This window comes from Ruditapes philippinarum, unplaced genomic scaffold (assembly GCF_026571515.1).
Source record: "Ruditapes philippinarum isolate M1 unplaced genomic scaffold, ASM2657151v2 ctg866_1_1_1_1, whole genome shotgun sequence".
Lineage (NCBI taxonomy): Eukaryota > Metazoa > Mollusca > Bivalvia > Venerida > Veneridae > Ruditapes > Ruditapes philippinarum.
This window is the reverse complement of record NW_026855260.1, coordinates 580,260-594,850: the sequence shown is the minus strand read 5'-3', so window position 1 is coordinate 594,850 and position 14,591 is coordinate 580,260. Positions and strand designations below refer to the sequence as shown.

At 31.2% G+C, this 14,591-nt stretch overlaps 2 protein-coding genes across 2 annotated transcripts; both read left to right on the top strand.

Annotated features, from left to right (window-relative positions):
- Positions 1-2,531: 2,531 nt before the first annotated feature.
- On the top strand, positions 2,532-3,401 carry LOC132742677 (uncharacterized). The gene has a single exon (XM_060731142.1). The coding sequence runs from the start codon at positions 2,661-2,663 to the stop codon at positions 3,399-3,401; it is 741 nt and encodes a 246-aa protein (XP_060587125.1). The 5' UTR covers positions 2,532-2,660.
- A 1,091-nt stretch (positions 3,402-4,492) lies between these two features.
- On the top strand, positions 4,493-7,982 carry LOC132742673 (uncharacterized). The gene is made up of 7 exons (XM_060731137.1): positions 4,493-4,588; positions 5,026-5,094; positions 5,727-5,826; positions 6,187-6,287; positions 6,964-7,032; positions 7,495-7,624; positions 7,926-7,982. Exons 1-7 carry the CDS (start codon positions 4,505-4,507, stop codon positions 7,928-7,930), a joined length of 558 nt encoding a protein of 185 aa, XP_060587120.1. The 5' UTR covers positions 4,493-4,504; the 3' UTR covers positions 7,931-7,982.
- The last annotated feature ends 6,609 nt before the right edge of the window (positions 7,983-14,591 follow it).

The following is a 14,591-nucleotide window of genomic DNA, read 5'->3' as shown; positions in this document are numbered from 1 at the left end:
GAAGGGGAAAAAACAGATAAATGTACGTATATATAAACAACTTAAGAATTATGTTCATTTGTCTTGTACAAATAAGCAATATCTCATACTAAGAGAATGAGCTGTAACGACTAACCAGATCATATTAGATTTATTTAAAAAGAAAAAAGACTAAGAAAATGGTTTTATGCCATACTTGTTACCGTGGCGACGGCAGGTATGGATGTTTTATGCTTTAACTTAATATGCTTAATACAAAAATAAGAAAAAAAGTAAGAAAATAACTTTGCTTTGTTTCTCGTGGAATATCTAGTTTTAGCATAATTCATTCAAGGTAATCAGTCATATTTTAAATAATTTTGTTTTCTCTGTTAGCAAGTGAAACATAATTTGTAATTTGAAAAATCTTTAAAAAAAGTGTACAAACCATATGTAGGACTATCGCTGAATTAAGATAGAATATTTGAAACGCGACAGTTTCTGTTTCAGTAATTTTCATCACTGGTTAAGTAATCTCGTCGCTTAACTACTATAAACATCACAATTTCAAGGCGAACCATTTTGTTATATGCTATGTTTTTCTTCGCTATTGAAATCATTCATGATTCAGTCGACATCGTATCATCGGCATTAATACATAACAAATAGTCTAAAAATCAAAGTGATCCCTCGGAAGCATTAATCACAACAAAATTACATAAGAATTGCAGACTCGGTTTGATTGAGTCTTTACATGAGGGATAATGAAAATGTGCAACATCTCTCACGCCCCCTAGCGCCGGCTTGAGTGGTACTCAATTCTCACCACTTAATAGTGCTGGCATCAATGAACCCGAAGGACCAGAAAAAAATATTACAACACTAAAGGCATAGCACTTGGTTAAACAATACATTAGAACTAGTGGCGTACAAGTTGGTCAAGAAATTGACATTTTCAAAAGTCCCAAAAATACAATAAAAACATGCGTGGTTGGGGATGCTAGTGTGTTCAGGCCGTTAAGTATAATCAAGTTTGTGTGCATGATTTACCATCCTCAGTAAATTTGCATTTAATCAAATCCATAGTTTAAAATCAATGTTTTGATAATTTTCTTTGAACATTATTTGGAACGCGCATTTTGCTCTTTTCAATCTGAACTTATTTTTGGCTTCTGGGGGCGAAACCCCCAGACACCCTTCTATGTGCCTACAAGTTGAAAAAAGCTGGCTACGCCCCTGAAAACACTTTGAGTGAAATTGTAATAAAAATTGTATAATTTTGCGATGTCAGATAATTTATTTAATTTCGGGGTACACCTTAAAACAAATTTTCACACACATGTTTGTTTGTTCACCTCACTTTCATATTTCACAGGTAGCAAGTTTTATACGATGTCTTGTTGCGAGTGCTTGCAAATCAAGTAAGTAACAAGCTTTTGGAAGGAATAAATGGGTTTGTTTATTATGGTATTGTATAGAAACTTACCATTATAAGAATTAACAGAAGGATTAATTTCTTCTAAAGCATAAAGTGAATATTTGTTACGAATGCAAGGTAATATAATTAAAATATGATTTTTTAACAGAAAGGAAAATAAAAGCAGTGCAAAAAGTTCATGCATAAAAAATCCAAAACTCCTCTCTTTGATGTGATTTTTACAATCGCAATTCAACTGTATGTAACAGATGCTCGTAGAGATGACATCCGACGTTCACCGGGCACTGGAACTAGCTCAAGGGAGATAATTGATTATAATATAGTCTAAGTCTTTATCATTTAGAATTGTAGTAATGATACCTAGCATATTGTACACTGACGTTTATGAAATCAACTTAATTAAAGCCCATGAACGCAAATGGCTCTGCAAAAATTTATAACTCAAAACGCTGTTGAGGTGAATGAAGTGCATTTTAAATCACTGATTGTTTTATTGAAGACATGGAATTATCAACATAAAATGCTAGTAAGATGAAAATATTATTATCTGCTTTCTTTAACATAAATTGGTATGTAATTACTTATAAAATCTAATTATAACATAAGGTACCGTTTTATTATTTTAAACATAACTCTTTTCGAGAATGACCTCGGTGAAGGATTCAAATCATTTCACAATAACGCAGAGAAAAACAAAAATATCCAAAAGTGATGAAATTTTACTTTTTTTCCAGGTACTTATGGTAAAGAATTTGCCTTTGGCATTCTAGATTCGATAGGTGATTGCTGCAAAGATGAATACAATATTGTAGAACTAGATATCACAAACGTCTCACCTTACCAAGCGGTTGTCAACATACAAATACCATATCTTCAAATAGATACAAAATATACCCTTCCGATAGCCAAAAATAAAACGATTTCGATTGATGCAAGCATTCAAAAAGATGGAACTTTTGTTGGTAAAAGGGGTATAAAAATCATATCAAATAATGAAATAAGCGTCATTGTGACAACTTCGTATTATAACGAGGCTTCAACTGAATCATACAATGTTCTTCCAAAATCCAGTCTTGGTAAGAGCTTTCTATTATCCTCGCATGAATCTGATACAGTTAACCGTGGTGGTGAAGTGATTATCTCTGGACCTACAAACAATACCAACGTTACGATTTATCAAGGAAACCGAATTCTTCAGTCAGAAACTATCAATGCGTTTGATGTCTTCCAGTATACATGCAGTAAATGCGATCTTACCGGTGTAATGGTTATGTCTACCAAAAACGTTTATGTAGTTTCTGGTACAGCTTTTACAAATATTCCAAGTACATCGGGCCAAGATGAATTTATTGCTTCAGAAATGATTCCAACCACATCATGGTCAAGCAAGTACATTGTTCCACCGGCATTTCCAAAATCTGCTTTCATGCTTCGAATACAATCAAGAGATGAAATTTTAAGAGTAAACGTAGAAAATCGAACACACACATATTCGTATAAGCCGTCTCTATCTAAACTGTATTTTGGCAACGAACCAGTTACTGTTATAGCAAATGACAGTTTTTCGGTCACTCAATATGGTGTTGGATATGACTTTGATAACATAAATGGAGATCCATTAATGGCAGTTGTTCCAGGGGTTGACCAATATCTGAATGATTATAAGTTTTCGGTACCTGTTGGATACTATGATGTCAAATCTTATGTGGCAATAATTATACCAAGATTACATCAAACAGGCCTAACTCTTGATGGTGTTTCCATGAATGCGTATCATAATGGGCCACGAAAAACGTTCAATGTCCCGTATCCTTTTGATAGCTATGTAATCAACGTTTTCGAAATAAAGGCAGGATACCATCATTTTGCTCATTCCTTGCAATGGATAAAGTTTGGCGTATTTGTTTACGGTCTAGGACGTCACATTTACTTGGGTATATTATACGGTTTAGGATATGGTTTCTATCCGGGATATGATTTGACAGGTACCCAAAGAAAACTTTAGATATCTGATTACTGCACAAGCATGTACCTTTTTCATAATATATATGAATTAAGATGACACTGTGTGTTCTAAGTTATTCTTCCAAAGCAAAGCTCTTTACTTCATGAATATTTAGAAATAATATATAAATCGACACAATTATATTTCCATAAAATCCTTCTTATAAATTAATCGTGTATAAATAAAAGAAATGTTTATTTTATATTATACATTTTTAAAATTAAAACAGGTGTAATAGTTGTAAAATTGATGTTTGTTCATTTTATCAATCGTTATTGCGTTAATGATTTAAAGGAGGCTGCTTGCTTTCAACACCTTTACCTGCGCATACAGTCACAGCAACGACATCAACAACTTCACACACACAGACAACAAGGGCTATCACTGAGACCCGTGAGTTGGTTTAAACAATATTATATTTCAATCAAACAAATATACTAAATGTAATTACAATCGAATGCAAGAAGGATTGAACAGAAAGCTAGAAGCTTTTTTAGATACTCTCTCCTTTGAATGAAACAATAGTCATTAATTGTATCATTCATATAATATATATAAAACAATTGTATGCTTGTAAATTAATTCTAAAATTCAATATCTATCGAAGTACAAAATGATCCGCGAGTAAAATATTAAGAACAATTATTATTTTTATGATATCTTTGAATCATGTTTGCATTCATTTTTTTTCACATCATTTATTTGTTATAACTCTTTTTCGTATTTTTTGTGTTTTCTTTCTTTTGATTTTTTACTTCAATAAGAAATATGACCACAGTCGCGTTAATCTCTACTTTCGAAATTTATTATTTTTTTTTTACAAAACATAATGTAGTTTATAGTTTCAATGATACGAATAATGACTTATGATTGTTTAAAATTACAAACACATCATTTACATATCCTAACTCTTTACTACCATATGTTAAATGTTTTCAATAAAAACGAGCAGCTGATTATTTGATATTGCGTAATGCTAATAAAAGAAGACTTTAATTTATAACACACTTTTGTTTTCGTTTTTTTGTTTTCTTTTGCATTCTGACTAGCGCTCACCTCTTTATAATAATTCAATGATTTTAGAGCATAATATTTCAGCACGAATGTTTGGACCCACATGCTATAATTGTGATGATTTAACTCACATAGGCTTGTGTGATACAGTGCACCGGTGCAACACAAATGAGGTTACGTCGATTATTCCCTTTCTTACACCGCAAAATTGTTAACCTTGCATCATGATTTAATTTTCTTTTAAATTGCGACCAGGTTCAAAAGGGTGTTCGTTTTGCGCTATCATTCACATTTGGCCATGTTATCAGTATTCCAAACACAAACACTGAAAAATTATATTTGAATGCAACATAACCTAATCTTATATTTGGTTTTAGTTAATAAAACAATATTACGTATCATAACCGTGTCTGTTGAAACAATTACATCTTGTAAAAAAACATGCACAAATGAACATGTTTAATATTTGTACCTCTCTTTAATGACAAAAAACTAATACGTAAGCATTATTGTAATGGCGTGTGTGAGATTCCTATCTACTTAAGCCAATGTTGTTAGTAACTGTGTCTTTCTGTGTCAAATCAACGAGATCTTTATTCTCTGTTTACAGATATGTTTCATTGAAAGGTTTGAACAATCTGGTCGGATGAGGTACATAGCAGGATGTATTGAAGAGAAAGTAGGTTATTTTTATACGGTTTGTGTTCACTTGCTAGGTCATTGCAATTTTAAACTCATGGAATGTCATGCATGCATGTCGATTGGCTCGCCTTGTGTATGAGGGGTTGCGTCTAATGTTTATCTCTGCTTGATCTTATAAGGCGACTCAAAGGGTTAGACTCACTGGAGTCTCTGCATCATAACTTTTGCATGTAAGGTGTTGTTGGATTTTGATGTTGCTTGCTGTAAGACTCAGAAGTTAGCCACAAGTACTTTTTTTGTTTTCTGGAGCCATATCAAAAGAAATTTTACCGGCACCCATAATCACGGCTAGAAAAAGGTTTGAAAGATATCTAGAGATCGAGTTTGAAAAATAATTCCAAAGACTTTGACTTATTTATAATTGTAATAAAATGTTCCTGTATTATACTTAAGGAATCACATTAAGAAGGTTCTTATAGCAAGTATGTAAGAAGGACAATTTTTGACATTCATTTAACACATTGAGAAAATCAACTTGGCAAGATTTGACACATAGAAATATGTACTACTATTCATGTTCATCTGTTTTCCATCAAAATATTTAATGAGTTATATTTAAAACTAGATAAAAAAAGTTTTAAATTTATCATATTTTCAAACTTCTTTCAGACATGCTACCTAAAACGGAATGATTCGAATGGATCTGAAGATCTTTGTTTTGATTGTTGCCATGGTAATTTTTGCAACAACAAAGGATGTGATGAAAATGGTTAGTTGCATGTAGTTGTGTGTCTTATTGCATTTCTCTTACCGAGAAATATGGATTGCATTATATCAAAAGTATATTTAAATTTAAAAGTAGCTTATGACCGACCATATTGTACACAAACTTTTAAAGGCAGATCTATTCTAAGATAGTGGTAATCTTTACAAAATAAATGGAAATGTTACATTAATTAACCTAAACATACAGTCATATTTATTACTTTCCAAGCAAAGTTCATATAAGTGACACTTTCAAGTGGCCTGTTTAATTTCTTGTACGTTTATACTATTGCATGGTTATAATCTTGTAGTATAGCAGGTACTCTGTGGCGTAATGAATGCATAACCTATTTATGTTTTTAAGACATACCCGACAGACAAAATAGGGGTCCAATATGCTTTGACTGCGAGCACGTGAGATCCCCTGCTGAATGCGAACATATAACGCCTTGCGAGTCACACCAGGTATATTGTGGCAACTACTTTCTCTTTTTTTACAAAAAAATGAATGTAATTCCAAATGTTACTTTTTAAGTGAATGCATTTTATAAATAGATAAATAACAACAAGCAAAAATAAATAGATAAATAAGAAAACAACATAATAAGAAAACACACGTAATATGCATTACTGAAGAAAATTTAACCAGCAATATTATGGTGCACGTACAGAAGACTTGGATCGAGAGAATGAATGAAATAGCGTTTTTGAATACGATAATAAACGCCAAACAATCACAACAAACTATTTTGAACATGAAAAATATAGCAAGGGGTACATAAAACACTAGCACTTTGAGGGTAGATTTATTACAATATTAGATGCAATATAATTGCAAATTTAAAGTGAAAATTAGTTTTCTTTTTCTTTTATTTACTTAATTCATAGATGTATTAATAAAAGTACAGTAAAATAGATACAACACAATTCTCCCAAAAATCCCAACACGAACAATCGATAATGTTGCAGGCTCGGTTTGATTGAACCTTTTTGACAGTACTGGAAAGTGCAAGTTACCGCTATTGCCCTCTAGCACCGGCCTGAGCAGATATCAGTATTTAACACACAAATGGTAAAATCTTGAATTTAAAAACATCCGCAGATGTGTTTATACGTGTTTTGTCATTCTTTGCTCTTACAGAGTTGCAGCGTCGAGGAGTATAAATGGTTTGGTTCTACTCATTTTAAGCTAGGGTGTGGTCATGGATCGGTAACGTAATATTTAAATTATATATCTTACATGACTTTGTAAAAGTGTTTCATAATACATTTGTACTCTTTTGTTTTCACGTTTACCAGATCTACTAAATTAAACAATTATAAATATCTTGCAATAGAAAGATCTGGCAACGTCATGATGCTTTTGATTAAGAACGTTTGTTTTTTTGTTTTTTTGTCTTTTTGTTCGTGTTCAAAGACAGTCCTTTAATGTGCAAGTAAACTCCCACGTCCTCTAGCACCGGTTTAAGCAGAAAATTACTGGTCAAATTTTGCATTGATAACGTTCGCAATAAAACAGAATATACACAGAGATAAAACATGTATACATATATACTTATCTCGTACATTTCTTCATTATGTAAAAGAACTGCATGAACCATGTGCCTCCCTGATTATATAGTTACTCTAAAAATACAAAAGATATCTAACATTGCTTTCCTATATCTTCTAGTGTGGATTTGAAAGCGACGAAGGGATTGTCTCATTGAAGAGAGCGACACCCATATGTCATTCGTGTTGTACGGAAGACTACTGTAACAAAAATTGCACTACTCATGAACATGGTGGATCAATAATCATTGGTAATTGTTTGATTTTACATTTACTATTTGTGTATTCAATTATATATATAGCTTATTAATAAAGTTTTCATTTCTTGAAAATTGTTGGAATTAAATACAATTCTGACAACATTTAAAAATGATATGTTTTGTATGACATATTCAGAACATTGAGGATCAATGTGGTAAAACTGTAAAGCACATATCAAATCGTGTTTTGTAATTTCTGAGAATAGATAGATAGATAAGCCTTCACCATAACGGTTCTTTTAATTTATGATACACGTAATATTGATCAATGTATACTGTTTTTTTATTTCAGGATAATTGAAATAAACCCTGCAATTTAACCACATTAAATAATAAAACATAAAATGTATTTGCTTTCTATGTATTGTATGTTAGCCGAATATGTTCGGATAATTTAAACCTTACAAATCGCTAGTTTTTTTCTTAAGTGGTTGAAATTGCATATTTAGAATGTTTCTGCCTGCTTGTTTCTTTACCTGTGATTAAGAAAACATGGGGTAATTTAGTATGTGTTTTCCTGGGTACCGGCACTATATTAACAATTAATTTTTGCATGCATAACATTATTTAATTTGACAAAAGCAATCTTCCAAACAAAGATCAATTAAAATAAAATATTTTAACATGCACATAAATTGTCCATGTTGTTAAAAAACCAGATTCATGTTCCATGTTTAATATGTAATTATGCATTTGATTCGCTTCTTCTATCCTTCCGTATGAGTTTCAGAGCATAGCATCATTTATTGCTCATAGGATGTTATACTTCACTGCATGAATGCCATTTATGTCTACAGTACGTACAGTAGAAAATTTCAAAAGGATATTTGTTAAGAACATACATTTATAAGTATATCGGTGCTACAATAGGTGTAATATAAACACTAATTGACATCAAGAGGGCAATTATCGTTGTTTTGTTGTTGTTCCTCTTTTACGTAGTTAAATTTTATTTCAAATATGATTAACATAATTATAATTTGCATTTTTATAGTATGTTTCTTGTTAAAGAAATGATACATCCCCAAAAGTGTTTTTATGGCAGATTTAAAATCACTACACTGCTTGGGAAACATTATTTCGATTCTAACACGACATCAACAAATATGTGCTGCTGTACGTGATATCAAGCATACTATTCCTGGTTTGATTCTTAACTTATTTTCAACGTGTCGCATGTTCAATGATTACACCACATGTCAATATATAAATAACACATGGGTTTGTGGGTAACAGTAAAAATATCATCCCGAGGAAAATACTGTTACCCGAGGCGTAGCCGAGGGTAACAGTATTTTTACGAGGGATGATATTTTTACTGTTACTCACAAACCCATGTGTTATTTATTTTATTACCACGAACAAAAATACTGAGATGATCTGAAATTGTCAATTAAATCTAACTGTAACAAAAATAAACCAAGAATAACAATAACTAAACTGTCCTTACCTTTTAAGTTTTAAGTGTACTTTACCGTAGGCCTACTTGAGAAGTTTTCTTTTTCTTTCATTCTTTAAGCAAGTGATGATATCTACAAATCATAAACATACAATAAGCTAGGTTTTATTTAGGAAACAAAACACTAACCCATTTACACGGTTATGATCTGTGAAATCGGATCCTTCTGTTTCCAGAATATTCTTAGCATGGTTTTTTGACACAAAATAACGATGATATCCTATGTCCACCATATCTGTAACGTTTCACTGACTAAATTTGTTAAATAATCCTTTGTTGCATGCTTAAATCGTCTGTATGTTCCAGTTTGACACATATATTACATTGCAATTACTTCCGTTGAAAACGGATGTTCACTTTTCGACTATTCAGCAAAAAGATATTTTATACGCGAAAAGCTCACCAGGTGCAAACAACTAAATTTTTATGAGTGTCATAGGGACTCAAGAGGAGAAATTGATGTCCTATCGGGGTTTAACGTTGAAAATAAGAATGAATCGAGAACAAAATGGCGGCCATTTCATTTCATTTTATTTAGGAAATAGACCACGTGACCTCTTAAAAAATACTGTTACCTATGTAACAGTACAAAATTCTTAGTCACGTGGTACACTTGCATTAACAGTAAAAATAACTCCCAGAGGCCTATGGGAAATTAGCATTACGAAAAAAGTGAGGGGTAATAATATATATATCGTCAAAATTGCTTTTATGACATATTTGCACAAACGTTCTGTCCTTTTGTTCAATAGGGAAAACTGCCGATTGTGTTGGAATTTTCAAATTATGTATCATATCAGTGATTGTAGCTGCATGCATGTAAAGCATGCGATAAATTGATAAGCCGATATTCTTTAAGGAACATTTCTAGACTCTCAAAGGACAGTGATTTATTGTCAGAAAAATAAAGTTAAATTTGAAATGAAAACACATTCGTTTCAGAATTGAAGATGTTTTATCTTTTTAAGATAATCAATGGCCCGCTTATTTGACAAATTGTGTGTTTAAATGGAAAACTGGGATTTTGAATTAGCTTTTTATTAGGTTTATATAATGTTAACTGGGAGTATTTAATCTTGATGAAATGTTCAAAAAAACTTGTTCATTCACCGTTATTGGAATATAAATTGCATTTAACAAAAAAGCTTCACTGAATTACCAAAACGACTGGTTCGGGGTTTTCCCTCGAAGGAAACACGTTTATCATTATGACGATAAAAGTTGATACATTTCATTTTTGTTGAATGTTCCTCCTTTCCAAAGGAAAACATTGATCTCAAATTGCTACGTAATCAATACCTTGAATTACGTAAAACTTTTATTTTTTTATATAAATACCTTAAATAATAGCACATAAAACCTACAGCTTTGCAATTTAATAATGAATTAAAACGTAAAGCATAAACAACCTTTTCTTAGTAGACATTTACCAGTCGTGTTCAAAGAAAAGCCTTGTGATGTAAAATTTAGGTAAAAGTGACGTTTATGATGGTTGTGATTATGTCACATTTTCCTTAGTAAGTTTTTCTGTGCAAATTTATTGATAATAGACATCATGATTTTGTAAGAACAAGCGATTTAAATAGCAAAATTTTACTCTTCTTACCAACCAATGCTTTCGACAAATAGACTTTTATATACAGGGGCCTTTCAAAAGGCTGTACTGTTCACATCTTTTAATTTGCGTACACAGTTTTACAGGAGACAAATATTGGAACATGTCCTTGAAATACAATGAACAATTCAATAAAATGTGTTTACAAATAACAATTCTGTGACAATTACAAGTAACAAGGTGTACTTGACCCGGCACGAGCTAATGTTAAAACAAAATGACGTTCTTGACGTCGAAATTTCATATAAAAATGCCACAAGCGTCATTGCTTCTGAAAGCACATTTTCGACAGTTCTATGTCTCCAAATTATATAACCATAATCATGTCTCCGTTTGTTATGATGAAACGGGAAGAAAGTGGTCATAGTTACGTTCCATTCTCCGCGTAAGGATCCGAGAGTTGACCACTTTCTTTATATTAATTTTTGCGTAATCTTGACTCTTAACGGACATTGTTATCAAGTTGATTCAATTAGTGATTTATAGTATCAATTTAAAACATCATTCGTCTGATCTGTAAACAATATGATTCTTAACAGTAGAAAAAAAAATATCAACTGACAATTGTTATATGCGCTAAATCTACTGAACACCGGCTAGCATTTAATTACAAGTCATGGAAATTACATGTAATACAAAAAGTAACTACATTTATTTATTTTATTGTTAATACGCATGCATCCTGATGAATAAAATAAAATATTGTTTAAATTTAGTTGTTTGGTCAAAATTGAATGTGTTGACCCGATGCAGAAGTTAAACATGCCGGACAGCTCGCATACTCGTATATTAATGACTTTTTGAGTAAACATGTTCTTACCCCCCCCCCCCCCAAAAAAAAAACAAAAAAAAAAACAACAAAAAACAGTTACTGTCTTCGTTAATTTAACAATTAGTAATTTCAACAATTGACTATCGTATCCACCAGTGACTTCTATACAGACATGATTATCGTAGAAACAAGTAGAGGTTTTGATGCTAAAGCATCAAGTCGCCGGATAGAAAAATGATTGTTTTATCATAAATATAAGAAAATATCAGTTTAATTAATGGTTCAAGTATAAAGAAAAGAGGAACAATATGTTGAGTAACTGTTTATTCACAATAAAACATCATATATGAAGCAACATTGCTTAGTAATATTGTCAAGGAACTGCTATGATTATTAACTAAGCAAGTATTGTCTGGCAATATTAACCTGAGACTCATTAATTTTAGGGAGTTGTTTTGTTAGTTTTGATTGATAGTATAGATCTCGATATTAAATCAATTAATATTGGTCGATGGCCTACAGGTAATAAGAATGACGAAATTGTGACTTAGGAGGCCAATTAAGTTCGAATCTTTGAAAATCCCTTTTGCAGTTTTCATAAAACAATTTTTTTTATTATTTCTTTTCACTATATGAAACTAAATCAATAAGTTGATAAATCGTGTTTCATTTCCAGCATTCCTTTATTTCATAATTTTGATTAATTTTGTAAGGCGAGTGATATTCTTAAAATTCTACTTGTAATTCTACCTTATACATTTACCGTTATACCAGACATCTAAATCCGTATTATACACTTCAGAATATATGTTTTAATTATTGCTTGAAACAATGCAATTCTACCGTAAACTTAATTGTATCTGCATAAAAAATATTCTTCTGCGCTATCGAAAGAATATATAATTTAGATGTAGTTGAAATCAATATTCCTGTCGTTACATACGATATAGCTAACACCTTTCAGTTGGATAAAAAATCAACAAAATGATATTTTATTAGTTTTCTTTATGGATCTAATACGATTCCGGTTCCCTACCGTCATACCGTTTTGGTAACCTGCGTGACGGAAAATGACGGACTATAACGAAGATGGCGTTTACCACTATTGATTTCAATAAATGTGCCTCTTTAGCAAAAATCTATTTTGTGCTAAACTATTGAACGTTAATAGAAAGGGCCAAGTTTAACCCTTTACCAAGAAAAAATGAAAAGGTTTAATTTGAAAATTTATTCTTTAATGTGTAAATTATGAGTTTACAGACCTTTCTAATGATATAAATATGAAACTGATTAATGAAAGATAACTTTGTAATTATGTATACATTTGCATCTTATAAGACGCAATACCTTTTGCCAACTATTCACCACACTACCCGCAGCGGTTACTTCCCCTGATCAGTAAAGTAGCAAAGCGTGACGTAACCGCTGTGGGGAGTTTGACTATTCACAAGTTACTTGTATGTCTTATCAGCAATCTGTTACTATTAATAGATTTTATAACAATAACATACAACGTGTAGTCACGTGATTCTTACAAAAGCACAGGGAGAATCTGTTTATAATTAGATAAAATATAATAGGTCTCATAAGATATAAACAACCAAATAATTTAAATGTGTCATTTCAAAGAGCATTCATGGTTTATCAATCATAACATAGCAACGATTAACACTTGGAAAAAAGTAAAAGTTTCCCTAAATTCAATGACTGGTTCATAGGGATACATTATCAATTCATTTTATGAAAAGTGTAATGTTGCTTTTTAAGATGTCAATATTTGTATACATTTGTATTTCTTTTCATTTAGCAACGTTACTTTATGTTTGAATTTTTAAGATTATAAAAAATTGAGGTCCTTAATTGCTCAGTAATTGATTTGCTTTTATATTCAGTTTTTAAGGCCTTCTCCTACCATAGATATAATATTAAACTGTTACAAATATAGTCGCTAGTTTCTACCGGCGACTTATAACTGTGTTTGCACCTTTTCCCATTCTTTACACTTTGGCATCCGATGACCTAGACGTAGACCTTATATACATATTTACATTCATACTGTTCAATTAGAAGTGTTCCTTGGTATTTAAAACCTTAAACGTAAGGTAAAACGTGATGATCGTGTCTTAAGAATTAAAATTGCGCTACTCTTATTTTAATTGTCATATTAACAAGGACTAGTAAACATATGAAATATTTTATACGTATGAATGTCAATAGTTTCTGTTTCTGTCCTTTTTAAAAGATATCTGTTGACACATAGAGATTGCAATAAACATTTTGTAAACATGCAAAAATAAATGATGAATCACATTCTTGATAGACCAAGGTGGGTAAATACGATATTTGTTTTTTCGATATAAATACTTGTTAATATCTTAGTATTTATGTGAAAAAAATAGCAGAAGCAATACTTTATAATCATTGGACCACAATAAGAAAATAGTTTAACAATTCTAAGACAGCAAAAATATAGCTTTTTACAATTATATTGTGTTGCATTGTAGTAATCCTTTATACAATATGGCACACATGTATGCATGTATACATGTACGTTAGTCACAAAACAACAAAAATCGCCCAACTGACGTAATAAAATTTTACTTTACGCAATATACCTCCAAAGACTTGTTGATTGAGTTTATGTTTGCCTATGAGTTGTTTCGAAAAAGAAAACAATTACATTATCGGTCAAGAATAAATATACAGTTGACATGATGCAAACACTTTTACGTAAATGATGGTCAAAACAATGTTCAATTAGTATTTTATCATTGGTTGTTAAAGAACTGCGAGAAACTGTAATGCGTGGAAAAAATACAATTTTGTTTTACATATATAACACTTTGAAATGCAAAATATATAAAGACAATAAGAGCACCTGAACATTTACTGTTATACAAATAAGTCACTAATTAATTATAGAGTAAAGATGTTTAAATGAGTAAACTGGAAATGCCCTACATTAGCAGATTGAGTCACTTTAAGAAAGTGAATGAATTATTTGTAGCTTACATTTATTAACACAATATTTCAAATAATAGGTTCTTGTGTCTGTTTAAACAATAATAAATGAAAAGAATTAACTACAGACAAAGATATTTTACAAACTAAG